Genomic DNA, 27,968 nt, shown 5'->3' with positions numbered 1-27,968 from the left:
TGTAGCATCACCAGTCGCATCAACAACCCAAGTTCAGCAAAAGACCTTTAGAGGAGATTTAATTTCGTGAAAAATGATTGAAACTCTGTACAGTATACCGTTCTACCTGTTCGAGGTACCGAACCTCAAACTCAAACGACCAACATGGCTACAACAGCCCTCGGCAATGACTGTGTTTTCATTTGTGTTACTCTCGTATTTCCTCGTTACCGGAGGTTTGTTTTCTAGCTACGAATGATTCCGCCGGCGAAATTGATTGATGTGTATTTTTTTTGTAGGTATTATTTATGATGTTATTGTCGAGCCACCGAGTGTTGGATCCACAACCGACGAGCATGGCCATTCGCGGCCGGTTGCTTTCATGCCATACCGGGTGAACGGACAGTACATCATGGAAGGTCTGGCGAGCAGTTTCCTGTTCACTATCGGAAGCCTAGGATTTATCATCATGGATCAGACACACACGCCGGGAAAACCGAAGCTGAATAAGATTCTCCTCATCGCTATGGGCTTTATCTTCATTACGGTGTCCTTTTTCACGACGTGGATTTTCATGCGCATGAAGCTGCCTGGTTACTTGCAGCCATAAACAACTCAATCCTGTAATTCGTACGCTAGTCGTGCTTCGAAATAATAAATACAATTTTATTATGAAATGATGCGCTCGAAAACTTAAATTACATCACGAGTTGGGTTAATCGATTTTTTCTAGTTGCGTTTTTGGATAATACGGATGGTTGGAGATTTTTCCTCTTCGTTTTCTTACAACCTACAGTCGAATGCGGAAGGAGCTGTAAGCAAAAAAGGTAACAGTAAGTTTTGGACTCGTGAAAGATAATGCTTAGCTTACTTAATGAAATCCGACGATTTATCGATGATATGTTCAAATTCAGCAAACGACAAAGCTCCATCATCATCCAAATCCGCCTCCTCGAGAATATTCTGAGAAATCAAGCATATGAGAAACGTACAAGGCATTTGAGTAGACTTTTTAGCTTACGTTTATGAGTTGGTCGATGTCGTTGTGCCCAAGGTCTGAATTGTAAGCCACCAGCCGTTGTATGACTTGTTTCAGGTCGTTTCTCCCAATCATATCATCTCCATCGAAATCTGAAAACAAATATACTGTTCAGATTGAGCGAGAACAATGCACGAAGTTAATACTCCACTACTCCACTTACCGTAAATCCGGAAGGCGTGTTCTGCTTTAACCGATTTCGGCGCAGCATCGGAAAAGACGGACATCATGTCGAGAAAATCTTCGAAAGTAATGTCCCCATCGTTACTGGAACTAAACACTTTGCAGATGCGATCACCGAAGGGATTGGCCTTCAGCTCCGGGTACTCAAGGACTTTACTCATAGACAGCTTCGCATTTTTGTTGTGTCCAACTTTCTCTGGGGCAAGATTTTTAAACTTCTTATGAGCACTGTCCACGAAGATTCCAAGTGGTATAGAAAAGGAAGAAAAGGAAAGTTATACGAACAGTTCTTAAATGTCTGCAACACAACAGCACTTACTAGAGAATCTCTTTCTTCGTAAAGTATGTCAGGTCTTCGTAGTCTTGAAGCTCGTCTTCACTGAACTGGCTCTTTACTTGCCCCATTGTAATGGGATTGCGACCGTTTTTTGAGGGTAAGAATAGTTAAATCCTCTAGAGAAGTGTTTTTTTCGATAAAATTACAATGGAAAAGTTGTTTTGGTCAGAGATACTTTGTTGAGATTGACATTTAGTAAACAAGGCACCGGGTGAAAATAAATATGCAATGTTGAGAAAGGATTATTTTTTGCGCAATATATTTGTTGGTTTTTTTTTAATGGAGAACAAAAAACGAAGAACCCTTTAATGTGCCAGCGGTGAATGGAGTTTTAATGCTTTTCAGGATGAGCTGCTAAGCGAATAATTAATTTAAGTAATTGCCGTTGGAGTGTGTCATATACACGCCTCATTTTCACTGAGATTTGAAAAACACGTCAGAACTGTCAGTTGACATTGTCGCAAAGCGAGAGATTCTGCAGATTTGCTCGTCGTTCACGATAGATGCCTGTGTTGTTTTGTGTTGAGAAATCGGTGCGGAGGTGCAATGATAAAAAAGTGAAATCACACGACACCCGCGCAGTGAGCAGATGCTCCAACAAAATTCTCCCGTTCTCGATGATACAAAGTGTACAGCACAAGTATTTGATTGGCTTCGCGAGTCGTATTTTGGTTTCTAATTCGAGTGCCAGCATTTAGCGTGCCGCGTTTCGGTTAGTGAACGGAGCTGTCTACCGTTTTATATCACGTTCGCGAATGTTAATTACTACCAGCGTCAATACGCGATTTTGTGTGGGTCGTGCGACTGTTGGAAAATTTTGTTCCTCAATAAAATTTACCTCCAATCAGTAGCCATAGTGCGAGAGCAAGAGCGAAAAGGAGAGTTTTGTATGTGAGTTTCCCGTGGTGCAGTTGTACAAATTCTGTTTTAGCGAATTCCTTTCTTCAATCGACCTTTTGTCAATGTGTTCCGGAGTGGTAGAATAATAATGAAACCTAGCTTACGCTATACCTACTGCACCCTGTTACTGGTATTTTTGGTGTCCAGGTGAGTTTCCTTTCTATCCGGCTGCAGCGTTTGTAGGCGTTAATGGCCTTCGACGGCCTTCAATAACGAAAAGGGCCGGTGGTTGACGAGTGGCGGGCGCCCGACAGAACTGTGATGCAATCGTCAGCTGAACATCAATGCGGCTACGTTGCAGCCAAGCGCCACCAAGTCCCATTTTCATCGTGCTGTCATGGCGACGACGTGCATCCATTTCATTCGGTGTCGTTTTTCTTTTGCTCCTCATTCACAGTTGCACGTTGTTTATCATAGTGGCCTCAGAAACGCTGAAGCCTACCGCTGATGACCATTCGCAGCATCTACATCACCATAATCATCATAAACATCAAGAACAACATCATGGTGCTCCGTCGATGCCACATCCGGCCCGAATACCGGACGGATCCCTCACCGTTGGTGCTAAGCAGCGCGCGGGAAGTGATCTGTTACGCGACGGCAGTGCTGAGTATGAGGGGAATACCAACCATAACAGTTTAGCAGATGGAGTGCTTCGTGAAAAGGGCCAAAGTCGCCAACAAGTCGAGAGTCATTCTGGGGAGCCACCAAACAGCCGTGCTAATGTGCGACCGCTGAAGAGGCCCTCTCCGGGTGGGAAAATCACCTCCAAGAAGGACATTCTCACCGAAAAACCTAGTCCACAACCCGAAGAGCCTCCGGATCTGAAGGATGTTATATTTCTTGATACCATCTCCAAAAACGTTGGCGTCACAAACAGCGGGTAAGTGATTCAAACTCAAACCCCGAGGGTAGACTACTACTCTAATCGGTCGACGAATAACATCCGTCTTCTTTGTACAAATGATAAGACAACATGAGGTGGATGCGCTGATAGGAAGGTAGAAATTGACTGATGAAATTTTATGCCAACTAAGCACACCATATTTTTTTTTAAACGCATCATCATAAAGTGCTACGAATACTTTTGGAAGCCGATCAATGTAATACCACATTTAGTTTATTTTTAGCAAAGAAATGTGAAATGATTTCCCAATCATGGCTATTGACATTTTAACTAGACCACCGTTGAAGGTCATCCAGAAATGGATTGGCAAGCAGTGTGGAAACATTACGAGAAGATTAACTTCTTCAAGGTTGGTTCGTACGCGTCTCGTTACCACGTGCGCCATTTGGAGGAGGACTAACCTTTCAGAATTCACGTGTGAAGTACGCGTGCTGTTACTTTTGGTGCATACCAAGAAATCGTACAAGTCACATTCCTTGGCGTTCACATCGGCTGCATCTTGTGTTGTGAAGATGTGTGGCTTCTTGCCATTGCTTTTACGATCAAGTGATAGGAATGGTCGTTCCACGATTCGCGTGAGCTTTATGCTCTAATAATTAAATAAGAGGCTTTTGCCACTTACTGGTAGCCAAAATGGTCACATCGCTTTGTGATGTTTCTCGGATGATTTTCCTCTTCGCAAAAACGTGGAGCTGGTGAAAACGAGAAAATTGAGGACGGCAAAAGTGCAATGCTACGAAGGAAGTAGACACGAAGCAAAAAATAGACTTCATTTTCCACATGAAGGAGTCCGATACGATGTTGTACAAATCAAGAAGGATGTGGGTTGTGAGACGGGCTTTATTTATTTTCTCTTGGTTTCATATCACTTCAACCAACCCCACCACACGTTGGTTACGAAGAGTTTAATGAACGAAATAGAAATGCAACATTCGTCTTCCAGTGCCGCATTCGATGGCAGTCAACGACACGGTAGGCCCACTCCCTGTTCCGTAGTAGCGTAGGTGAGATTGTGTCGGTTGAACGGGATCGAAAATAAAATTAAATCGACCTTGGCGAGTGCGTTCGCGCTTGGATTTAGTGTCCGTTGTTACGTCTACCATCGGTTGTAAATATGTCGTTAAGGAGGGAATTTGGATCGGTTAAAATGAATCTCCGTAATGTAACTGGCTGATTATTTAAGACTCGTCGGAAGCGGGTTACGTTACTTCAATTTCTCAGTTGCGCCATTAATCGAACACTCTACCATGCACTTTTGAATGCATTTTGCCGAATGTTACGTTGAAAAAATGTTTTACTTTTTTTTCCTACATGTTGTGTGTTGCCGAGTTATTCTACTGAAGTGTCCACTATGCACAACATGTTAAGCAGTGGGCTCAGTAACGAGTGGCGACGGATGTTTTACTTAGGCCCGTACAAAATGCCCCAGTCATCGGTTTTACGGTGGGCTGACGTCAAGGTTACGCCTCAATGTGGTGCTTTACCGTGCAAACATGTTTTTGAATAGTTTTCTTGCACTGTAATGTTGTGACTTTTTTGGTGGTCACAACGAACCGGTTTCTCATCTGTCGGTTTACTTTCTTCCTGTTGATGTAAAGACAGGTGGGAATGGCATAGAAAGGGTGCCCACAGCAGACAATGACGTCGAGCAAAACGTGAAAGTTGCATAACGAAAGATTGTCGAAGTCCTTTGTTCACGTATAATTAAGTTCCTGATCCATGACGTAGGGCTTAGACTCGTCTCAGGAATGTGAGAACTACAGTTGAATGTTTATGTTGATAATTTGTTCTTTCCATAATGTCGATCATGAAATCCTTTTTTTTTGTGCGGAAGTATAGTTTTTTATCACCAACACGTCACCGTTAAGTTATTTGGTGTGGTAAAAGAAATGCTAAGGAATTTCATGAGGCTTTATCAGTACCACGTTGATGAACCCTCTAGCCCTGTCATTATTTGCGCTTTATCTAATCTTACATGTCGCAGTGGTGGCCATTATTGGTTTTAATTAAGTTCCTTTGACACCTTGTTTGGATTTATAGCGCTTTGATACATGCTTCCGCGTAGAACGCATTCGCTGCCCGGGAGGTCAACAGCATGCTCGATGGAGCAATGCCGTAGAAAAGTGTACTATGCTTCAAAAAGGCTGTCTTGTTTGAAAATGGTTGCTGCAAAGTTAATCGAAGTTGGATCGAATCTGGCCTTTGCTATTTGTCGCCAAGGAGCGGCATTTTCATGAAGCCCAAATAAGGTGCCTTCAACCGGTTCCTAACGGAAGGTGGTGTGTAGGCACACCTGCAGGAAGTGTCCGTCCAAAAGCAGGTTTCAAACTCTTTGATGAAGCCATATAGTATTTGTTTTGGTTCGTTGGCCAACACGAAATCTTTTAGCGCCTGAACAGTGTTTTCTTCCACGTCGTTTCTGATGAAGTTGGGATTGGCGAGAGAGGGAACTAAAATCGGAGATCATCAACATCAAAGCTCTCAGGCTGCTGGAGTATAACACCAAACGTGCAATGCACAAAAATGCACATCTTTTGCGGTGTCTTAAACGAAAAGAGAAAGGTAATATGAGAAAAGCAAAATACAAATAATTTCAACATCCCTATGCCAGCATGAAACATTGAGAGCAAGATCGTGGTTGGCTGCTGCGATGCGGCTCGACTTCATCTCGCGTAGGATGACGTTTGGTGCTTGTCGGTTTGCTTTGGTTGTTTGTGCAGGCCCACTACGACTACGCAACGCTTACCAACGACTACTGCTGCACACATCCGCGGGATGTTGGCTGGATGATGTCGCGGCAAACTTTGCCTCCGTCATCGTTGACGGTGGCGCCTTCGTCATGATTATCGCTTGGTTTGTGTGGTGGAGCCAGCCAGCCGCGCAGCGGTCGAGTGTACTATTTCAGTGTAGGTTCAGTGTCAATTGAGTTGTCCGTTCGTACGTTCGTTCGTTCGTCTGGGCGTTCGTCCGTTGCTTTAGTTTGGTATCGAGCGGGCACCGGTTGTGGTCGCCTTGGTTGTTCATTGTACGTTTAGTTCGTTCGCTTTAGGTAAAGGTTACCCCTATGTCCATCCAGGCGGCTTGTCGGCAAGGTTTTCCTCGCCTTTTATCAGTGAACGTGTTGTGTTTGCATTGTGAAGTGAGGTCTTCCTTTGAGGAAGGGAAAAGGTGTATGTTCATCCGCAGTTTCAAGCAGTCAGCCGACTGTTGTCAACATTTGTAGTTTAAAAATCAAGTGATGGTGACGATGAGAAAAAAAAATTAACATCAATTACTAAAACAGATGAGAATAATTCACTATCTCCTAAAGAAAGGGTGCGGTACCACCCAATATGTCGTGTCGGGATGTAGGTGAAAATGCCGGGTCGATATTATGTCACTGCAGTGTCCCGCGAAGCAACGGATAGCGATCTGTACGCCATCTCGTGCCAAAGGATATGGCCACGGAACGAAGACAGCATCCGCGAACCGCATTGACATTGACCGACCGTGCCAGCTAGGGAAAAATGTGAATGAAGTGGCTAATGTCTTTAAAGTGAATCTTGTCCCCACCCAGCTTCCTAGTGCTCGGCCCACTCGTTTCACAAGTGAATCATACCCAACGACGACTGCAGCCCCTTTTTCCGGCGTTCCTCAGCTGACTTAGGAATGTTCTGTTCTGGTGTGAAGTAGTGTGTGCACCGCCTTCAATGATCGGTGTGTTTTGTGGTGAAGCAAGCAAGATGGTAGAACTCCTCTTCTTTGTTGGCACCGATGCAACCTATTATGCAATTTGTCATACCGACGATGATTGTTGTGTGCATCGTGTGATAGCAACGTGTCAAGCGTGTGTCGTCGAAAGCTTCAAGCACAAAGCATCCGATCCAAGCAGCTTGAATACTAACTTGCGACAGTTTTCTTTCGCCTTGACTTCGGGCCAAATGTGAATGCGATAAGAAAAATGAGATGTTTTCTCATCCAACGAAGAAGATGAAGTTCATGTAAATGATTGCAACGGGATTCGTGTGATTCCGTTACCCAGAGGAAAAAGGCAAAGTGTTTTGCTCGTGTCTAAAAGAAAGGGTCGTTAGGGTGTTTAGAAAGAAATAAGCAAGTAAAAGGTTCTTTCCACTGGGCTCGGGATGGTGCTAGTGAGAGACGAGTGGTCGTTTAACAGACACGGTCACATGTAATTCAAACGATGCAGAAATACATCCGACGAGCTCGAATGTACAGTCGATTCTGTATAGGGAATTCCAGACTATATTATTTACCCCGCCTTATTCTGTTCTGATTAAACAATGTTTGCCCAGCTATGGCCGCTCTGAGTCATATTATTAAACGTAAATAAAAAAGCAGCCTATCACAATTAGAAATTCAATTCGTGACTTTGGTTGAGTTAAATTTTACATATTTTGTCTCGATAAATATGAAGTCAGACCATAGCGTGAGCATGGAATGAGACAGACACGATCATTTAGCACGTTCGTAAAACTTGTCAACCAATCGAGGCGAGATAAGAAATCAACCACGACTGTGGAATTTGTGAAGTGCGAGCTCGATAGGATTTAGAGGCGCGTCTGGCGCCACATTGTGGGGTTTGGACTGGAACATTCTACCAAATGGAACATCCATGTACCATTCGATGGTAACACGGCCGGCGCAATTGTGGAACGGGCTAAGTGGGTGAACAACAACGAAGAGGGTTCGCACCGAGTAGTGCTAAATATGGGCCACTGCTTTGTCCCCCACATTGCCCTTGTTTCTCTTGTGGTTGAAAGTAACAGATATCCCGCAAAGGAAATAAAGTCGTTCTGCACAGATGTAGCATTGCAAATACGTACGCTCTTGGTGGGTGTTTTTTTGTTTCGCTGTTACAGAATGTTTTTTCATCTGGAATTTAGATTTTTGCTGGCCTTGTTGGCAGTATGGCATAATCTGCGGAGGGGCAAATGTACCGTAGACAATTCGTTTGCAAGATTTGCGGTGCGGTGTACGTTAGTACATATGGCAAATCAAACAAATATGTTGCTGTACTTCAGTGCTCCACAGGCCGCCATCTCAGAGGTGCACAATTTTCCCGTTTTTCTTCTTGCAACGTCCAACCCTAAATCATGTTTCAATTCACCGGCTTAGTGAAAGTGTCCAATCTAAAGCGGCTCCCTTGCGAGCCTTTGGAGCCCACGGAGTTTTTTGGCCACGAGTAGCATTTCCTGACGCAATGCGGTCGTAACTGCGGTACGTCTTAGGTTCCTGGGAACAGGAACCGGTTAAATCGGACCGAGGGAAAAAGCAAGAAAGCCGCGCGCAGACCGTGGCTGACAATCGTAAAGCAAGAGTTCGCCAGCGGTGCATTGATTCGAATAAAGATCTGTGAAAAGTGAAAAGGAAAAAAAGAAAAGGCGGACCCCCATTAATTGCATTTCCTAGGTGCGTTATGGAGCATTATTGCATTAGCCGCGTGCAGTGAAAGTGAACAGCATGTGAAGATGGAAAGGAGAAGAAAGCAGATCAAAGAAGAATGGTTAGATATATGCTCCCGCTATGACGGTTGCACAAAGATTACGCCAGTTCAACCTGACCTCGGTGGAATCTTCTCTTTCGTAACGCACGACGAGTGTCTGTACCTCGCCATATCTCGTCTTGGTGGTAACGAACGACGATAGTCGTCTAAATTCTTTTTTTTTGCTATCCCATCGAATCTAATGACAACAGATGAAACTGGAAAAACACGTTTGGGGTATGCAAATTTTGCTTGATTTTAGCATATTTTCGCTCCAAATTTGCAACCCAACCGCGGCGTCTTTTTGGTTAGACTGTATTTATTCTGGTTTTCTTATACAATCTAGCGTTGGCGAAGGTTTTTTCGTCTGGTTGTTTGTTACTTAACAGAAAGGTTGACATTAAAGTTACCTCGTATGGTAGAACATTCACTTGCGGTTTGTGCGGGTCGCCACAATCGTGCCACGTCCTCAAGGTTAACTGATACAACCTATCGATAAGGCGAGTTTATTGCAAGAAACTTAATCTACAATGAGGTCGATGCAGTATTTACCGATATTCTATCCCTTCACTAAATGTTTTACATTCATGGTTTTTGGTTTTCTTGAAAAGTTGTACACATTTAGTTCAGGTTCGAACTGGAACTGGAAAAGTAAACCGTTTTACGAGATTGGTAACCTGCAGTACGTATAGCACACATGGTTCTTTTATACAAATATTGCAACTGTGCTTTTTCAGCGCAGCTACTTTATCCAGCATTCCAAATGAGACGTTGAGTAATATGACTTAATTTTTTAATAAAGAATTTTATTTAAACGCTCGTAAACAGAACTTAATAATGTGATTAGTACACCGCGGGATATTGTGAAATATGTTGTAAAACAGAAATGGTTTCATATTGCCTAGGTTTGGCTGTGTACCCAAATGTTTCTTGATCCAAGTGGATGACTCAGAAAAACGTAGGACGAAGAAACCACCCATGTGCCTAAAAAGCTACTGAAGTGAAGCTTCTTTTTTCAAGTTCAAAGGGTAAACAAATGGATGGACCATTTAAGGGTCCATCGATTACAACGTATTTTTCTCATGTACCTTTATCGCGCCACAGTAATGTGTCTCGCCTAATCGAATGAAGTGCTGCTGAATAATTTAAGCACTTGGTGCATTACTTACTTGACCATATCGTCGTTTGCCTTCGCCCTTCGACGTAAAAGATCCCTTCTGTTTTGTTGTGGCGCCCACAATTGGCGAGCATTTTTCCTTTTTTACTTTTTTGATTCACCCTTTACTTTGACATTGGTTCTGAACAAAAAACCAATCGATCGCTGTCGCGGTGCTGTTTCGGACGAAAGGCGCTGATAGTTCGTTTACTACGGTGGCTCCACGGTGTCGCTATGCTCACAGGGACACAGGGTCAGGAGTGACGAACAAATGACCGTTTGCTGTTCCTTACTCTTTGTAGCTCCATACCTCACTTATCAACAATATTTGTATTGTTGTGGACAATCGATAAAAATAAATTTAAATAAATATGTTTCAAGCGAAGATTTTTTTGATAAAACAGATTAAGTTTTCCCCGTTCAAGACTACTTAAAAAACCATAAAAATAAACTATACGATTTGGTGAAGTTTTTTTTTTAAACCATAGTGCCCCATACTGTTGCTATGTAGCAGAGATGATTCTTTTAAATACAGTAGTAAATATATTTTCCACCCACACACAGTAAAAAGTGTGTTCAGCTTGTTTGTGCCATGTTTTGGTCGCTAGACGTTTGCTCAGTTCATGCGATGCGTTTGCACAAAGCATTACTAATTTGTTTACGGTTACTTTTTTTCAGCTAGAATTGAGAAAACAAACCACCATTATTACTTGCTTTACTGATCTACGTTGTGCATGATCGTTCAGGTTCGTCACCACTGGCCGTACGGTGGGGAGATTACCATGACCACCGAGAAAAATTGCGTCGCAAGAGTTCGTCTCCCGTGTCCGCGACCATTCTCGTTGAATACGATTGTTGCGGAACCCACCAGCCAACGTGGCCAAACAGAGCTCTCTGCGTGCTATGCGGGTCTTGCGCTGAAATCTAATCAGCGTATTTCATTTTTCGGTGCGTGGTGGTAGGTCATACTTCCTCATGCCGGGATTAGTTGCTTGTGACCCCTAGACGATTTGTTTGTTTATTTTTTTTTTGTTTTTTTGGACAGCCAGTCAAGGCTGCTCGGTTCAGTTGGGCACCGAAAAGTGACGTCGTACACTGGGCACGTATTTCGTGTACCTTCAAAATGGTTACGTGTTATTTTTTTAAATGGTAGAAAAACATTGGGTATTGCCTCGAAAAATTTCGATAGAACGTAATAAGAATGATCGATGAAAGGTAGTCATTTCTTAACACGTTAAGCTCGATGCGCAAATCGCGCTGCTTTCCGTTCTGCCTGGGATGCGTAGAAACGCCGGCCTACCCAACGGGCTCTGTCGGTCCGAGCAGACCGACGCCGGCATACGGGAAAGAACGCTGTTGGCCCCACGGGACCGACAAAGCTAAAGTGTTAAACATAGCCATTGCTATACTCCCGTTTCCCGCAATCGAAATACCATTAAGTTTCTTATCACATCGATCCCTTGTTTTATTCAAACCACCCCACCCGCGCGATGACGGAGGGTTGCCCCGGATCGGGTTGGGGTTGGAATTTCTACCCAGTGGCTTTGTGTTGGACACACCGTCATTGGGAGTTTGTGTTTGTTGTTGTCGTGGCTCACACGTTGCCGTAAGCAAAAACCGTGCCGCGCGCCGGTAAACAACAAAATTACGTGGTCGAATCGCGCTTGTCCGCGTGGCTTTGCGCTTTTTCGCGGTCGCGTGAGCCATGCGGTTGGTTTTTGGATTTAGTGAAGGGTTATTGGATGCTGCTTGTTTGTATGTTTGCAGTTTTGTTTGGCGAATGGTGGCTGTGTGGAATGTATTGCTGGGCTTATCACAAAGCCTGCAAGAGGAATAGAACGTTCAGGAATAACTTGTTTCTCGAAGTACCTTGTGTTTGCATTTTATTTACTACCGTGGAAGTAAAAAGGAAAACAATTGACCACAATTCCCTGCGTTTCACGCGCGTCAAATGAACAAGTGGACGCTGCCAAGAATGTTGGCGCTCGTTTAAATTAACACATGTTAAGCTTAACTGGCTTTGACTGGTCGTCAGCTTTCTTTCGCTCTCGGTAGAATTTATTTACCACATCCACAATGTTCCCTCGCGACAGTCTCGGGATGGCCATGTGGTGATGTTTTGTTTTCAGTTTAATCAGTTCTAGCAACCACCCACTTCCGTTCGCAACGAGGAAGAAATGTTGATCTTTTTTTTTCTCTTCAGTGTTTGCTGAAGGAGAAAGTGCTCCGCTTTCTGTTCTATTACGGGGCGTGTTCACGTACAGTATCATGAAATACAACTGAGTAGAGAAAGTGGAACAACTTATTTATGTTTTACCTTATCAAAAAAAAGGAAAAAAAAGTTAAAAAGGATTATGCCATCTAATACAGGGGTTAAGCATACGTTTCCCGAAAGGGGTCATAAATTGAACGATGTAGTAAACTTTTCAAAAGGGATATTAAGCGTTTTTTTCAATGAAACACGTTGGATTCTGGACGAGATTTACAAGGTTAGGTAATTTAAGCGCGTCCAATTATAAAGATGCGATCGGAAAAGTGTATTAAAAATAGACGCGAAGGGCGTCTGATATTGTTTAAATTTTTAATTTACGTTTCCTCAAGAAAAAACTTAAGTGATATTGTGAACAAATTCGACAAGAATTGAGATGAAATTTTCTTACGGGCCGGACTTTGCCGAACCCTGATCTAATGCATCGATTGACAAAGCGAGCAAGTGCTTCCTGTTCAGTAGAACTGTATCCTGAACGTTTTCTTAAACATCTATACTGCCCTATTTTGTTACGTATTTTGCATACTGACATTTTGCTCGATCAAACAAAACATCGTCGATTGGAGCGATTAGCACTTGGCGGTATACCGTTTCCAGGGCAAAGCTCTCGCGGAAATTGACGTCAGTATATTCCAATGCCACTTCCTGAAATAGGAAACCTGGGCCACGTTATCTGATTCCCATACGACAAAGATTGTTGTTGCGGTGGTTTGGTCTAGTCTGTAATAAAATCCCTCTATTGCACGTTTCCTTTTGAAGTGCATGGCGCTGCCGGCTGGAGAGATAATTTTTTCAACCAACCAGCGTTCCGCGTTCCTCACCGGTCCGGCAAAACGTTTGGTCAGAAAGTTAATTGTTTGAAAATTGTGCCCGTCATAGGATACGTCAGGGTGGAGAAGGTAAATATCGAATTATCGCGACACGTTGGGCACGTTTTACAACCACTTCAACTGTCTCTTAATTATGGCCGCGGGCCTGACCGGGGAAGATCGTGCAGATCGCGTGCGGTGCTGGGAAAGAATGTAACCTAGGTTACATGAGCTCATTCTACCGAAGATAGGGGCATATGATAGTCACTTTTTTTTAGAGATTAGGCACATACGTTAGTGGTTTAATGTTACCGAGCTCCAAAAGCTCCATCCGGAACGTTTCACACGTCCGTATCGTCGATGCACTCGCATTTCCTGCAAATCACGTGGCAATTTTATGGAAATAGTACACATTTTCCGGTGAGCGTTTCCACCATAAATCGTCGTCATTATCAGGGGACTGTTGTTTTTTTTCGAGATGTACCTTTACTTTCCTGTTGTGTATGGTAATTTTGCGATAAACTAGAACAAGCTGTTGTGAAATTTTGTGTGCGGTGCAAAGAAAAGGAAAACAACTAACCGCGTGACGCTTAGGAACACTTTCAACTCGCGTCCCGGCGGGGACAATCGTTATCATTTACACACACCGGTTACGCGCCGGAGCACACCAGAGTTCCGTTCCACTGAACCGCGAGCTCCGGTTTAACCGAGGAGGCATTCGAAGTGCTTTGTTTATTTTTTACTCATTTAAAAATTCATTTCCAGGCGGTTTGCTGTGCGATGATAGCGCGGGAAGGTCGCGAACGTACTCGAAGGTTTAGCACACAGGCACGTCATTTTGGTTTCCCTCAGTTTTGCACAACAAGCGTCATCTTCCAGTTGCATCCGACGCGAGGATCCTTCGCTTTCATCGTGCGTCAGTAAGCCACAAATTGGCAGCTACCGAAGAATGGCAGACTTTTCTTTTTCCGGCTGTGATGGATTATGAAAAGTGCTCGTTATCATGAACGATCGGTGGTGATATTTTGTGAGAAGCAAAACACCGGGACACAGGACACCAGTTTATTAGCAGAGCGCCACTTTGCTCCCTGTCGGCTACAATGATGCCCCGTTAAGAGAGACTCCAAAGGGATCGGATCGTCTCCAAAGCGTTTGTGTGCCGATTTGTGTGCGTATGTGTGCCACTATTTTTTCTCGGACTAAACTTTCGCATCTCACTGTGAGGGTACCTGGACGAACCTTCACGCTGCCCCCATCGATGCCCCAGTGGCCGTCGGTCGATGTGTACATGGTGGTCAATCTGTACGTGGTCGCGTTTTGCTACATCAAATGGCAGCTCTCGATGAAGCTGGTGTGCGCAATCTGTGGGCATGTTAGCAGAATGCGCAAGCTGACCGTGCTGCTGACGGTCTGCTGGGTTGCCCTGTTCTCGCAGATATTGGCCATCTCCAGTCTCTACCACGATGGGTAAGTGCTTAAGGGAAGCAACAAAAAACAGGAAATAATAGAATCCCGTAATAGGAATCATATTCAATGTGTAGAGCAATACAATAGGGTTCGAATCCCAACCGAAACCGGACCCTCCCCTGTACGAGAGGACTGACTATCCACGTACAACAGGGAAACAAGTCTCGTAAGCCCTTAACAGGCAGGCATGACCAAGAGAAGAAGAAGCAATATAATAAGCTCAACCCATAAAGAGGTAAAGCACAAAAGCACGAAGTGTAAAACATAAGAATTACAAGCTTACATCCCAGCTATTGTTGTACAGTTTTCGAAGGTTTTAAAAAAGCAGAGTAGCTGCTAGGCTCAGGACTAAATTTACGACATTTACGTATTTACGATACGATGTAGAAGAACATGTTTATAATTAAATTATGCAGAAACGAGCATACATTGGTTTTTATTACTGTGTTTAGTTACTGCAGCTTTCCGATTATCCACGGTAAACGTGATAATCCGAAAAATTTGCATAAGTTTAACAAAACTGCTCAAATTGATACTGGCAAAGAAGTTTGTTAAAAAACATCGTACATAGACGCACTTTTAATTTGTTTTTGTGTAAGGCTGATTGGGAAGGTACTGAAGTTGCAATAGGAAAGCATAGAGCTTACGGAAGTGATATATTATGATTTGTGATTCATAATCGAGCCACTACATGGCTGTAGGACAGAAAAACAGGCAAAAAATAAAGCTAAAACGACCACGTATAGTCAATCTTGATAATCTGAAGTCTATCGATATAGTTATGATTTGAAATATAGAATGAAAATAAAGTTTTACTGTACGCAAACCTCAATGTTAAATGGCTCCGGCGAAATACTTTCCGTATACTTACCGGCACCGGTGCCCGGATGGCCAACCTTGCACTTGAACGGCAGTGTAATACTGCGAAAATGTGAACATACTTTCCACACCTCCTTTACACATTTTGTTTCACTTTCCTATGATGGATGAGATAGACATTCAAACGCATATTCCGCGTGTTTCAGTGTCTTCGGGTAACATATTATTTTCCCTGACAGCGGTGACAGTTATGGTCATTATGACCGTTGGCAGAGGGAGGGAAGAGGGGGCAGTTGTTTAGTAACGGAATGATTAAAAATAGTATTCGGTCCGAGTGAAACAAACCGAGCAGGAAGTATTGGTTGGTTGTTTGGTTGGATGCTCACGAAAGCGCCAGTTTTCTCCGCTTAACACCCACGGTGGATATTATTATCTCGGTGTCCCTGGAATGGCATTGCACTGTTGGGAAGGTTACGCTTCGTCAATAGATCGTGCTTGATAGTAAACACCACACTCGTCCCTTCGCTAGGTTTAGCGCAGCTTATCGCGTGTCATCGCACGTGTGTTGGCGGAAGGAATAGGTGGCTTTCGATTTCGTTCATTTGCATTCCTTTACGCACCGGTAGTTCCTGTCGTTGTATCCGATTGCATCTCCTTGGCGAGAGAAGCTCAACGGAGTCTAGCGGAACAAGAATTATTGACATTTGACGAATTGGGGAGAAGAATGAGAAACTGGTGATCAGCTTCCTGGACGCCGGAGCCGTTGTTTGAAAAAATTGATGTTTCACATATTCTTGTATTACGTGCAATTAAAATATTAATTTTACCTATTTTTCAATTAATAACTTTTATTTCTCACTTCGATCGTGCAATACAATTCAACTCATGTACGTTTGTTTCGCTCCCTCTTGATCGTTTTAGGTTACAAGACATTCCAGGTCCACCGTCGGTCATAACGCTGGTGGACAACCAGCACCGCGAGCTGAACAACATCGAGAGCAAACTGGAGGAGAACCTAGAGGCTACGCTGAAGAATCTTTCCCACAACAACGTTCTCAACGTCCCACCGGGGGGAATTTCGTTACAAGCAGACGATGAACAGGCGCGGCAAAAGCAACAACCACAACAACAACAACAACAACAACAACAGCCAGATAGCAGCACCATCATCGATGCCACCGATCGGGACGAACAGGATGGCAGCTACAATGGAACGGCCGAGGCGGAGGATAGCGCTACGTTCCATCGTGAGATTCAACCTTCCGCCATCCCGGAAGAGCACGAGCAACCGTCCCTGGTGATGGTCCCGATGGACGATGGAAAGCAGACTACCCACGGACAGGGACCCACAGGCGGTGACGGCGGAAGCAGCAATACGGTGGAACTGAAGCCACTGGAGGTGAATCTTACCGAAGAGAACCCGATGCCGGTGTTTAGCGAATGGGCCCAAAAGCAGATGGCCGAGGCGGAGAAGAAGCTGGGCGAGGTTGTGAACGCGTCGGCGATGAAGAAAGGAACCAAACCGGCCGGCAGCAAGACCGGTGGCCCGATGAAGCTTCGCGCGAAAAACTACGCAGCACCCGAGTGTGGCGCAAAGATCATCGCATCGAACCCGGAAGCACAGAGCACGGGCTCTGTGCTGACGGCACCGAAGGACGAGTATCTGCTTAATCCGTGCACCAGCAAGATTTGGTTCGTGGTGGAACTGTGTGAACCGGTCCAGGCCGAACGCATCGAGCTGGCAAACTTCGAACTGTTCTCGTCGTCTCCGAAGGAGTTTAGCGTGTCGGTTAGCAATCGATTCCCTACGCGGGACTGGGCCAACGTGGGTCAGTTTACTGCGAAGGATGAACGGGACGTACAGAGTTTCATGCTCCATCCCCATCTGTTCGGAAAGTTCGTTCGCGTCGAGATCCTTTCGCACTACAATCAGGAGCATTTTTGTCCGGTATCGCTGTTCCGTGTGTATGGTACGTCTGAGTTTGAGGCGTTCGAAACGGACAACACTCCCCTGCAGCCAGATGATGATGATGATGATGAAGAGGATGAAGCGATGGCTCCATTAGTAGACAGGGAAATTATACTTGACGGATTCCAAAGTGAACACAAGGAACCGTTGCCGATGAAGAATGAAGTTGGAATCGAGGGTTCCCTTCGTGACGATGATCTGTTGCTGACTGAACCGGGTACCGGTGGACCGGTGGATGGCAATGGAAAGAAAACGGGAGGTAAACACCCAAATAATCTCCTCAAATCAGCCGGCGAGGTAGTGATGAGCATGGTAAAGAAGGCGGCCGAAGCGCTCGGGAAAACCGGCAACGATAGCAATGACTTATCGAACGGTACGGCGGAAGGCGGTGGTAGTGACCTTTCGTTCGCTCGTGGCACAGTTCTACAGCCGGGAGCATCCCCAACAACAACAACATCATCACCACCAACATCTTTATCATCATCATCATCGCCGTCGACAACGATGTCCTGCGTTACACTAGCTTATACGATACGTTGCGTTAATTGTACCGACCGTTTCCGGGCTCGGCTCGAGTCCACGATGAATTGCAAACACAATCTTCTCACTAGTCTACTAGGGATCGTGCGAATCGGACGGTCGTTCGATTCCGCCCAGCATTTTCTATGTGCCAACGTGTTAGGGTTTAACTTGCCGCGAAAAACCGACTACACCGGTGCCGGTGATGAGGGGGAACCGGCAGTGTGCTTAAATATGCGCTACAGTGTGCTCAATCTGCTACCGGACGAGCTGGTCGCTGGGCTTTGCAACGTGGTTGCCTACAATCTGAAGTTGATACCGGCGAACCCAAGAACGTCGCCGGATGTAAAAGGCGACGGAGGAGGATCGCAAGGAGAAGAACATCAGGCTCATCGGGAGTTGCCAGTCGGTGAAAGAGAAACCGCTGGGAGAGACATTCCACCACAACATTCGAACGATAATGGACGACAAGTAGGACAGCAGGAGCAACAGGAACAGCGAGGGGAAATTTCCTTCGAGGGAGAGACAGTAGATCCGGATGATAGTAGTCCGTCACAGAATACGCTCCCTCCGAAGGAAGACGTGAATATGTTTAATGTTGCGACCGAACCTCCTCCCTCGTTAGATGGGGCAGGAGGAGGTGATGAACCGGGTCAGAATTTGCCATCAGCTACTGCGACAACAGGACAACATCAAGACCAGCAGCAGCAGCAACAGCAGGAACGAGAAAAAGAAGATCATCATCATCAACACTGGGAAACGATCGACGAAACCGAGGGAATCCCTATTGGAGGTGGTATTGGTGCACCGTCTGGAGCCGGTGGATCAATGGTTGGCACGGGATCGAACAACGGTCACGGAACGACATCGAATACACAAAAAGTGCAACCGGAAAGTGTTTTCCTTCGGCTTTCCAATCGCATAAAGGTAAGTCCAGGCACTTTTGCTCAACACATTGCAGATCCATCACAAACATAATAAGGTGAAGGGAATATTCCTTCCTTGTACCGCGTTTCGCGTTGAACAGATTAACGTTTGTTTCCGACTTTTGCTCATCCTTGTTTCTTATTAAACTATATATCGATCTGTATCTTTTCTATCTTAGTGAATTGTGTAAAAGAATTTAGCCCTCCACCGTCCGACATGATGCGTTTCGTTCTTATTTTGTGAGCTCGGATTTACTATGAACGATTGTCCACTGTAGTGAAAGTTTCACTGTGAAACACAACTTTGGAAAACATTTTCAAACAGCGTACCCAATTGCATAGCATTGATTGCTATAGTAACTAGCACACTTGGATGGGTACATGAAAAAAATGAAATATAAAATGTATACTGCAGTCTGCAGCCCATGTAAGCTAGTTTGATTAAAATTCTTCCATTTGAAACATAAAATGCCCTCCAATTAAACCATTAAGCTCGGTGCAATGAGCATGTGACCTAGCCAAGTAAACACACGTCTATAAACACGACTTTAGCATACATTACCTTCCATCTGCTTTTTCTCCGTTCCATAACCGTTGGAATTGTGCTAATAGTGTCCTGTTGTTTTCCATTGTTTTTCGTTGTAGGCCCTCGAAAGAAATATGAGCCTCTCAGGGCAGTACCTGGAGGAGCTTAGTCGCCGTTACCGGAAGCAGGTGGAAGAACTGCAACATTCGTATGCCAAGACGCTGCATGAGATTGAGGAGCAGAACCGGAAGATGCGCGAAAGCGAAACATCGCTGCGAGAGGTGAACGATCAGTTGCGGCGCGATCTGTTCGAGTTCCAGACGATGGTGGTCGACTGGCGCAACGTGGTACTAGCGGTGCTCGGTGTCGTCGTGGTGTTGCTTCTCACTCTTATCCTGTTCGTACGTTCCGTGTTGGCGTCGAGTGGGCGAAGGGCAAGTACATCGGTTGGAGCGAGCAGCCAGCGACCGGCTCCGCTCCCACAGAGCGTTATTGATCGTGAGTTGGCACAGGTTGGCTCGGATGCGAGGCCAATCCGTGGTCGAATGTTGCGTCGTAAGTCGATCGATGGCATGCCGGTGGCGGGAGGAGGAGGGAATGTTACCGGTGGTGGTGCGGGTGATGGATCCATCAGTTGTGTAAGCAGTTCCTCTGGAGTCATTATTGCGACGGCCGAACCATCCACCGGTGGTTCATCGATGTCTCCCGCGCGGTTGCGTATAAAGCGACCAAGTGAGGAGGCACTCAACATCAGTGGAACTTACATGAACCTTCTCATAGATGATGGTAGTGAGGGCGTTAAGGAACCACGTCCCATTGGTCCGATGACAGTGGAGCGGAAAAAATCGAAACATAAACACCGGAAAGTGTCCGCCCCATCGATGATAGTCACGGTGGGGAATGTGGCAACGTCTACTCCATCGGCAAATTCGGCCGTGTCTGGGGGACCACGATACGAGCTCCCAAAACGTTCTACGTCGATGATTGAACCCCAAGAGCAACGGTTCCGGTTGGTGAATGGAACTGGTTCCTCCGATGGTGGGGGGCACGCGTCCCAAACGCCGGACCATAGCAATCGAATCGATGAGCTACCATATCTGGAGGATAACGATGAGTTTATCATTCCCACGGCGAGCGACCTTTCGTACGATGAGTTTATGCCCGGTTCGACCGTATCGTCGGGAGCGATTGCTGCGTTACGGGAAGAAATGGTGGACGGTAGTGGTCGCTTGACTAATGGAAGTGAAACTACCGAGGACGTTTCACCACTACCGACGGACTCCGCGAACAATAGCGTGGTGCAACAAACGAAAAAATCTTCATCTCGTCGCCTTTCGTCGCCGGCTTTCTTTAAAACGTCACTCTTACGATCGAGTCTCGGTTCGAAAAGACGATCGTCGAAGAAAGGCTCCTCCAACGGGGATATCAATGCTCCCGGGGGTAGCAGTAGCAGCAATAGCAGCAACACTAGTAGTAATAGCAGTAATAGTTCTAACATAAGCGGCAGTTCCAGCGCTGGGCAGCATTCCACCGTGGCCAATGGCGCACCGTCGGCAGGAGCGGACAGCGGTGACGGCGACAGAAAAGACAGCTGGTACCGGTGGTGGTCGGAAAACCGTAAGCAAGGTCCGTCACCATCGACCGCATCATCTAGTCAGCAGGATGCGTCCACTTTCTCCTCCTCGTCGTTGTCCTCTAAGCACCAGGCCCGGCGGGAGCGGCTGAAGGCAAAGTCGGAAAGTCCTCCCGCAGTGACCGGTGGTTCGCTGATAGAGGAACAGCCAACTCCGGTGAAGCTTTCCGTTTCGTTCAATGGCGATCTACCGACCAACGGCGGAGGTAGCAACGGAGGTGGGCTGGAACGGAAGACAACCGGCGGCAGCCGGGGTAGCATCAGACGGTTGTTCCGGAAGGTGTTTTAGCAGGTGCACAAGAAGCAACCGGTGTTGTAGCCGCGTCGATATTAATTAAACAAAAACCGTATAGACTGAACCCCTCCCCCTCGATGAAGAACCCCCTTTTCCATAACGTGATCATGCTCGTAGCAAAGAAGGAAGAAAGTGATAATCTTTGTTGAAAGCCACTAACCCAAATTTACTAATTTCCCAACCACCTGTAAACCCTTTTTGAACCGGAGTACTAGACGAAGCGAGGAATTCCTATACCTTTTCTCCCTTTCTTATACATATATCTATTACGCCGTTCCCTTTTGTATGCTTTATTTTGTCATCTTTGTCCTAGTTAAGTTATGTATATCGTAAGTGTGTATTCGTTAGTCACAAGCTGTAGGAATGTGGTAAGATAAATTGTAAAGAAAATCAAGTTAAACCCAAATTAGTGATAAACTGCTAGTAGCTGTTGTAACAAATTGTACCCGCTAGAAGCAAACAAATTGTGCAATGATTATTGTTTTCAAAAAAAGTTTCGTGTCTTGTTTTCGTTCATTCAACTAGCAAGCTAAACCACTCTTTAAATGCAGTTTCTCTTTTAAAAACCGAGTTAAACGATGCACCTTTCACTTAACGCTAGTTTTGAAACTAGTGGTAACTAGTTTCGTTGCCATGGTAATTTGAGTTTACTAGTCTCTTGAAGCGTTCGTCAGCTAACGTTAGGTGAATGTTGCTTCGGTTTAAAATGGGCTGGCTTATTGGTCAACTCACACCGTTTCCAGCAAACAAATAGTTTTCGGTATAATGAAGCTAGATTAACTAGGGTAGATCTTTGAATGTGCATTCGTGACTGTTCCTTGCCTTAGGTGTTTATTGTTCGAAATTAATGTTACAAAGATAACTGTTCTCGTTCGATCGAGCGAATTGGGGAAGAATTGTTTTTTAAAGTAAATTGGACAAAAATATACGAACCAGCTTTAGGATGGGGTAAGGCCAACTTCGTTTTCGTGTTCTGATGTAGAAGGGTGGAAATTTCGAAAAGGATAATGTTAAAGACAGACGCATCGAAGTTCTTGATTCGGCATTCTCGGTTTAACCAAAAATTAGATGTACGAAATTGTTAATACACTAAACAAGGGGCGAATGGCGATTGGCCATCAGATGATAAGTTAACACACGTTGACAGATTCTAAATTGTATGTGGGAATTTTTTCTCCTACAAACAAGGGGTTTCAAACTGAAGGGGAAACATTGAACCGAACAATGGAAAATAAGACAAGTTTAGCAACACCACAAATTGTACTAGCATATGCGAAAAACACGTTACAGTGAAAGAAGTAGCAAAATCCAATAAAATAAATAAAATAAAAGCAGTTTAACATAATCGTATCAGTAATCGTCTAGTAGCTTCTATTGATTGAGAATGGAGACAAGGAAATTTGAACGAAAAAAACGAGTTTACATATAGTCCGGGTCAAGTTAGAAATAATAAATTATTTTGTTCATCCAATAGATACTTGCCTATAATAATTCTTTCGTTTTCGCGGAATTTTGAAAGGGTTTGAATTTAATTCTCATGAAAAAAGCGTACTTTTCTTCTATATTTGTAAAGCGTTCACAAAATCACTTAAATCGACCAGCTCCTGTTCGTGCGTGAGTTTCTCTTTTCTGGCCAACTTGTTCACGTCGTTCGCTGATTCACGCAGTTCCTGCTGCCAGTTAGTGGCATCCTTTAGCCGTTCGTTGTCGGTACAGTAGAACACTTCGTTCACGTCCTCCTCTAGTTTGTACGAGAGGACGTATTTAAAGCTTTCCCTTAGCGATTGCACCGTCGTTTCCCGAAGCGCATCATTACGACAGACCAGATTGAGCACAAAAAGTCCCTCGTCGCCAACGAGTTGCCGCACGTGAGCGAGGACATTTCGTTCGACAAAAATGGCGGGTGGACAACTCATGCCAACCGTTGGATCCTTGCTGTCTACGTCGAAAAGGACGGCTGAATAGTGTGCCCCACGGGTTGCCTCTTCCGCTAGGAACCGTATACCATCCTCGATGACCACACGGAGGCGGTTGTCGAGCGTTAGGCCAAAATATTTCACGGCAATTCGTTCGATTTCCGGATCGATTTCGACCGCCGTGATCGTGCTCGATTTGAGACACTCGCGAATGAACGTGCAAAGGCCACCACCGCCCAGTCCAATTACCGCAACGGCGGTGGACGAAGATGGTGGGGAGGTAGTTTTTGTTTCATTGGCAGTTTTCTGCGCCATCGTCAGCCTGGTGGCCAGCTGCACACCGACCGTCATGAACAGATGATGCTGGCAAGCAAGGTACCCTGGATCGACCACTTTCTGCGGCGCTCGAGAGCCTCGCACGCGGGCCATTTTAAGCGCGGCCTCCGACTGCACCACCGATTGGTTCGCGAGGAAGATGAGGCGACGGAAGGTGCGTCCATTATCGCCGACAATTTCCTCCACGAGGTACTCGCCTGAATGTTCCGAGCGTCCGGTGTGGATCGTTTCCCGTCGACCAACCTCGGCACCGATGGAAAGGTACGGAATGGAGGCACCTTGGAGTCCACTGGGTGCGAGCGATTTGACACTTTCCGCCAGTTCCACCTTAACCGCCTCCAGGTCGGTGTACACGTGGCCTCGGTGTAATGTTACGACAGCTAGCCGATCAAAGTTGGCCGAAACTTGCAGCTTTTGGCGGCCCTGCGTTGTGGCAAAAAGCCATTCCGTTTCTCGGCCCTGTGGTACGATGAAAGCGGCATATTTCCCGCTGCCTCGTTTGGGCGCCTGATCGAGGACGTGGATCGTGTAACGTGGCGTTTGTTTTTCGTTCGGATGGAACAGATCGATGGATACTTCGGCCATCCCGGCGATACTGCCTCGCGCCAGTCCGTTACACACCATGGCCGCCTTCTGTGCTGCAGCTACTGCCCCGATCAGCTCCTCGGGCTGTTGTACCCGTTCCATTTGATCACCTGCCATGCAGATTTCCAGCACACGCATCGGAAGATTCTTGAATTTGGTTGCCACGATCGCAAATACAACCAAGGAAGAACCATCAGCATTTGCCGCTTCGCTCGTGTCGCGACCCCCGGCATCCGGACAGCGTACAATGCGCAGCATGAAGTGATGAGAGGGGAAATGTTCCACCACCTCCCGTAGGATGTGCTCTTGAAGCAGCGAGATGCAGACATACCGCCCTCCGGAGCGCAACACACGTCCAATCTCCTTGAAGTATCTTCGCACGGTACTGACAACCTCTTCGGATTGATCGGTGAACAACGCGTCGAGGGTACCCTTGTCCAGCACGACGGAGAAGGATTCATCCGGAAGTGTCATAGCCGTTGCGTCCATCTGGCACCATGTCATCTCTGGACGCTGGCTACGGTTCGCTTCCTGCATCTGTTTGATGACCACCGGTGAGATATCAATGTTGGTAATTTTTCTGAAACGGTCGAAAATGGTATTAGTACAACCTCTACGCTTTTCTAACCAGCCATACACTCACTTAAAACCAACATCGTAAAGGTCAACACTGAGTTTGGAGTTACCGCAGCCTACTACAAGGATTTCATCCTTCGGTTTAATGTACTTATGCAGTTGGCCACATAGTTCCGGATACTCTCCGTACCTTAAATGGTAGCAAAGGTGTTACTGTGAAAAGTGTTCTTCAAGAGCTGCAACAATTCAAAAGTGCGTTTTCACCATTCGAAGGCTTGTTTTCCTCGCTTGCGAAAGAAACTATTCCAATATTCTGTCGAACCAAAGTCTGCAGTCGATTTGGGCAGTAAATTCATCGTTATTTCACAGTAAAATCTATTCTGGCCATTCACCGGCGCTGCCTGTTGAAAGGAAGGAAACTATAAACAAACAAGCATGCGATGGTCGGAACTGTCAAGATTCGAAGGCCCGGTGAAAAAAGGTGACACTTTGACAAACGTATCTTGTTGCACTATGGGCCGGAAAAATAATGCAACACGTGTTTAATTTGAATGGTCATTTTCCACATTTCTTTCTACTTAATAAAATACAAATGAATACTGGTTGAAATTTGTTTTTAATCATTTGAAATGAAAAAAATATTTTATTTCATGTAAAAAATCATCTTCATTTGCATTTCTTCGCGTGTTGAGCTCCTCGGTTTCCTGTACCGACTTATACTGGCCTCCGAAAGGGGTCCAAAATGTGCACCATGTTTCGCAATGGTTACAGAGGTTTTTGGGGTGTGGTTTTTGTGTTGTTTTTCTAATCAGATTTACTTTTCGCTCCGTTGCTACACCAAGGCTTTCGGCTACATCTAAAAGTGCCCGTAGAAGGTGTTCTATGGTTTATTTAAGAATTTTGACGCGTTTCGCTGACTTTCATAGTTCGTACCATCGGAAACGCAAACATATATCATCTTAACAAAGGTGTAGTTCAACAACTTACTTTTGGAAATACTTTTGCTCTGCCTCACCGTGTCGCTCTTCACTGTGCGTGTAGGAATTTAGATTATCGGTTTACATCTGTTTTCATTCATCCTGTGTGTTTGTGCTTCTTTTTCTCTTTAATTACTCTATCGTTCTTCCTATTGTATCTTACTCAGTTTCCTTCATTGGCTTTTCATTTCATTTCACGCTGATAAGGATGTTTTGTAATCACGTCTATTCTTCACCAGCGTCTCCTCATTTTACGCTTGCGTTTTCGTTGCTACTAAACAGTAACGATTTTCTCTTTGATTGTTTGCGATTTTGCTTCCATTCCATTCTTCATATAAGGTATAAAATATACTCCAACTCTTTGCAGCCGCCACCGAAATGTGTTATGTAATTTAATGTAATTTTGCCTCAAATTTGCAATATACTTCAATGCTTGACTGAATGCGTTTCTTCTAGTGTAATGTGGAATTCAATTTTAATTTTATTTATTTATCTTTTCAAATCTGTATCAAAAACTGCAAACTGCAAACTGCCGCTATGTTCATTTTTCGGTTGCTTTTTGTACAGAACGTTTTGCAACGCATCGGTTGTGAGTAAGAACTAAAAACGGAAACTACATTCCTTTTTTACGATTCTAATGACACATAGTTCTGCAATTTTTTTAATTCATCGAACTTATGATTCATTTTGTATGGCAATAAAACTCAAAAAGAAAAAAATCAACCACATGTAGGAAATTGTCTAATTAATTTGATTCCGTTTCCACCCCTCAACAAATTAGATGAGCTTCTTAATTGAAAAAGATAAAAAATAAACCCATGACTAGACGTATAAACCAAACGGAGTTGTCTAAGTTTGTGAAAGAAGCGCGATTCTCTACCTTCTCAACGAAAGTAATTATATGCGAGGGCCTTATGACGATCGGTCGGAACTATTGTTTTCATCTGCTTGCTGTGCCCCCTGCGGGTGGTGGAGTGAAAAGTTTAGGTCAATCGGAAGTGTAATCGATCAGCTTTTCCTAGCCCTCCTGCTGTAGGCGGGAAGGAACACTTTGTTCGGAAGCATGCCCGGAACCTAATCTTTTCAGTCCCCCTTTCGCCGGTGGGCGGGTGTTTGGTATATTATAGTATCCATTTCTATTGTATTTGTGTGCACCAGTTAGTATTCTGTAAAATCTGTCATATCTGCATTATTGGTAAGAGATTGGTTTTGGAGACTGTGGGGAACGAGCGGTACGTGGTTGCACAAATATCTTCGTTGCCATCTGATCGGTATTACACTATGTTGCTTATGGTTTTACCGGGTTTTATATTTGAGCTGTGGGTTGCGAGTTGTGGCATACTTCTAGTATTCCATCATGTGTGTATGTGTGTATGTGTATGCGTGCGTAAACTATCCTGTTATTGGCTGCTATTGTTATATAAGTGACATTAAATTGTTGATCTGTTGTTTGTAGCTGCTTAAACAGAAGAAATGGGGTAGTTCTGCAACTGAGAGAATTCCGTTTCCACTGCGATTTCATATGATTGTAGACCGGTTCTATTGGTTTCCACCACTACTGGACAAACACGGTGACCGAGCCAACTAGCGCCCCACCTAGTCCCTATCTCTCTGTTCAATCTTTAGGCCATTCATCTTCGATAACGGTGTTTTTGGTATTAGAACGAAGAGCATCCGCATTTGTGCTGCGATTTTGACTGGCGATTTTCAATGCGATGTCTCACCGTTTTTGGCCTTCGAGGTGGCTGTATTTGTGTGGATGTGTGTATGTGTGTGTGCGCGTGTGTAGCTATTTCCTATTGCGAGTATGCGTTGTGGTTTAGATTGTAGCATCTGCGTCCTGTTTCCTCTCTGTGCTATTGCAGTGGCTGGTTTCCGGTTTTGGCTTGGGGCAGGGCTGGTTCCGCCGCTTTCTTAACTGTTGCTCGGATTGGTTGGTTTAGCTTATGAACTATTGCGCCTACTATCTACCGACCGATGGCAAACGGAAGCGTGCTCCTGGTGTGTACCACTTGCTCTGCGGCGGAAGTCTGATCCTCCCGGGGTATGCTGGGTATGATTGTAGTAAACGGTAAGGTGGACAATATGTGTCGGTTGTGTTTCCGGTTTGATCGACCAAAGTTGTGTGCGCCTCAAATTGAAATTTTCACTTATTCCGGTTTTATTTTATTTTTTTCGTTTGCTTGTGGAAAGGTTGTCGTGTAAATGGGTTTCCCTTTCATTGAATTAAACTGGGACATTACAAACATTCTTTGCTGTTCTACTATACCGCTTTAACTAGGACATGCTCGACCTTTGGGGCCGACATTCAGCATCGAATAGATACACGTACACGAATATATATATATTTTTAATATACTATA

General features: G+C 44.9%; 4 protein-coding genes across 4 annotated transcripts; 2 read left to right on the top strand and 2 right to left on the bottom strand.

Moving 5' to 3' along the window:
* The first annotated feature begins 2 nt into the window (after nt 1–2).
* On the top strand, nt 3–655 carry LOC131282453 (putative oligosaccharyltransferase complex subunit CG9662). Its single transcript, XM_058311929.1, has 2 exons — nt 3–215; nt 279–655. The coding sequence occupies exons 1-2, from the start codon at nt 74–76 to the stop codon at nt 587–589; spliced, it is 453 nt and encodes a 150-aa protein (XP_058167912.1). The 5' UTR covers nt 3–73; the 3' UTR covers nt 590–655.
* LOC131282444 (calcium and integrin-binding protein 1-like) lies at nt 610–1,667 on the bottom strand. Its single transcript, XM_058311918.1, has 5 exons — nt 1,521–1,667; nt 1,182–1,429; nt 1,001–1,110; nt 851–942; nt 610–791 (listed from the first exon to the last, which is right to left on the bottom strand). The coding sequence occupies exons 1-5, from the start codon at nt 1,604–1,606 to the stop codon at nt 770–772; spliced, it is 558 nt and encodes a 185-aa protein (XP_058167901.1). The 5' UTR covers nt 1,607–1,667; the 3' UTR covers nt 610–769.
* A 475-nt stretch (nt 1,668–2,142) lies between these two features.
* On the top strand, nt 2,143–22,447 carry LOC131282261 (uncharacterized). The gene is made up of 7 exons (XM_058311674.1): nt 2,143–2,585; nt 2,836–3,321; nt 16,269–16,625; nt 16,716–17,397; nt 17,476–17,689; nt 17,753–18,762; nt 19,407–22,447. The coding sequence occupies exons 1-7, from the start codon at nt 2,527–2,529 to the stop codon at nt 21,207–21,209; spliced, it is 4,611 nt and encodes a 1,536-aa protein (XP_058167657.1). The 5' UTR covers nt 2,143–2,526; the 3' UTR covers nt 21,210–22,447.
* Nucleotides 22,448–22,774: 327 nt separating this feature from the next.
* LOC131287236 (eEF1A lysine and N-terminal methyltransferase homolog) lies at nt 22,775–25,013 on the bottom strand. Its single transcript, XM_058316272.1, has 3 exons — nt 24,893–25,013; nt 24,696–24,818; nt 22,775–24,632 (listed from the first exon to the last, which is right to left on the bottom strand). The coding sequence occupies exons 1-3, from the start codon at nt 24,982–24,984 to the stop codon at nt 22,775–22,777; spliced, it is 2,073 nt and encodes a 690-aa protein (XP_058172255.1). The 5' UTR covers nt 24,985–25,013.
* Nucleotides 25,014–27,968: the final 2,955 nt, after the last annotated feature.

Source organism: Anopheles ziemanni, chromosome 2 (genome assembly GCF_943734765.1).
Source record: "Anopheles ziemanni chromosome 2, idAnoZiCoDA_A2_x.2, whole genome shotgun sequence".
In the NCBI taxonomy this organism is placed as follows: Eukaryota; Metazoa; Arthropoda; class Insecta; order Diptera; family Culicidae; genus Anopheles; species Anopheles ziemanni.
This window is presented reverse-complemented; position numbering and strand designations above follow the sequence as displayed.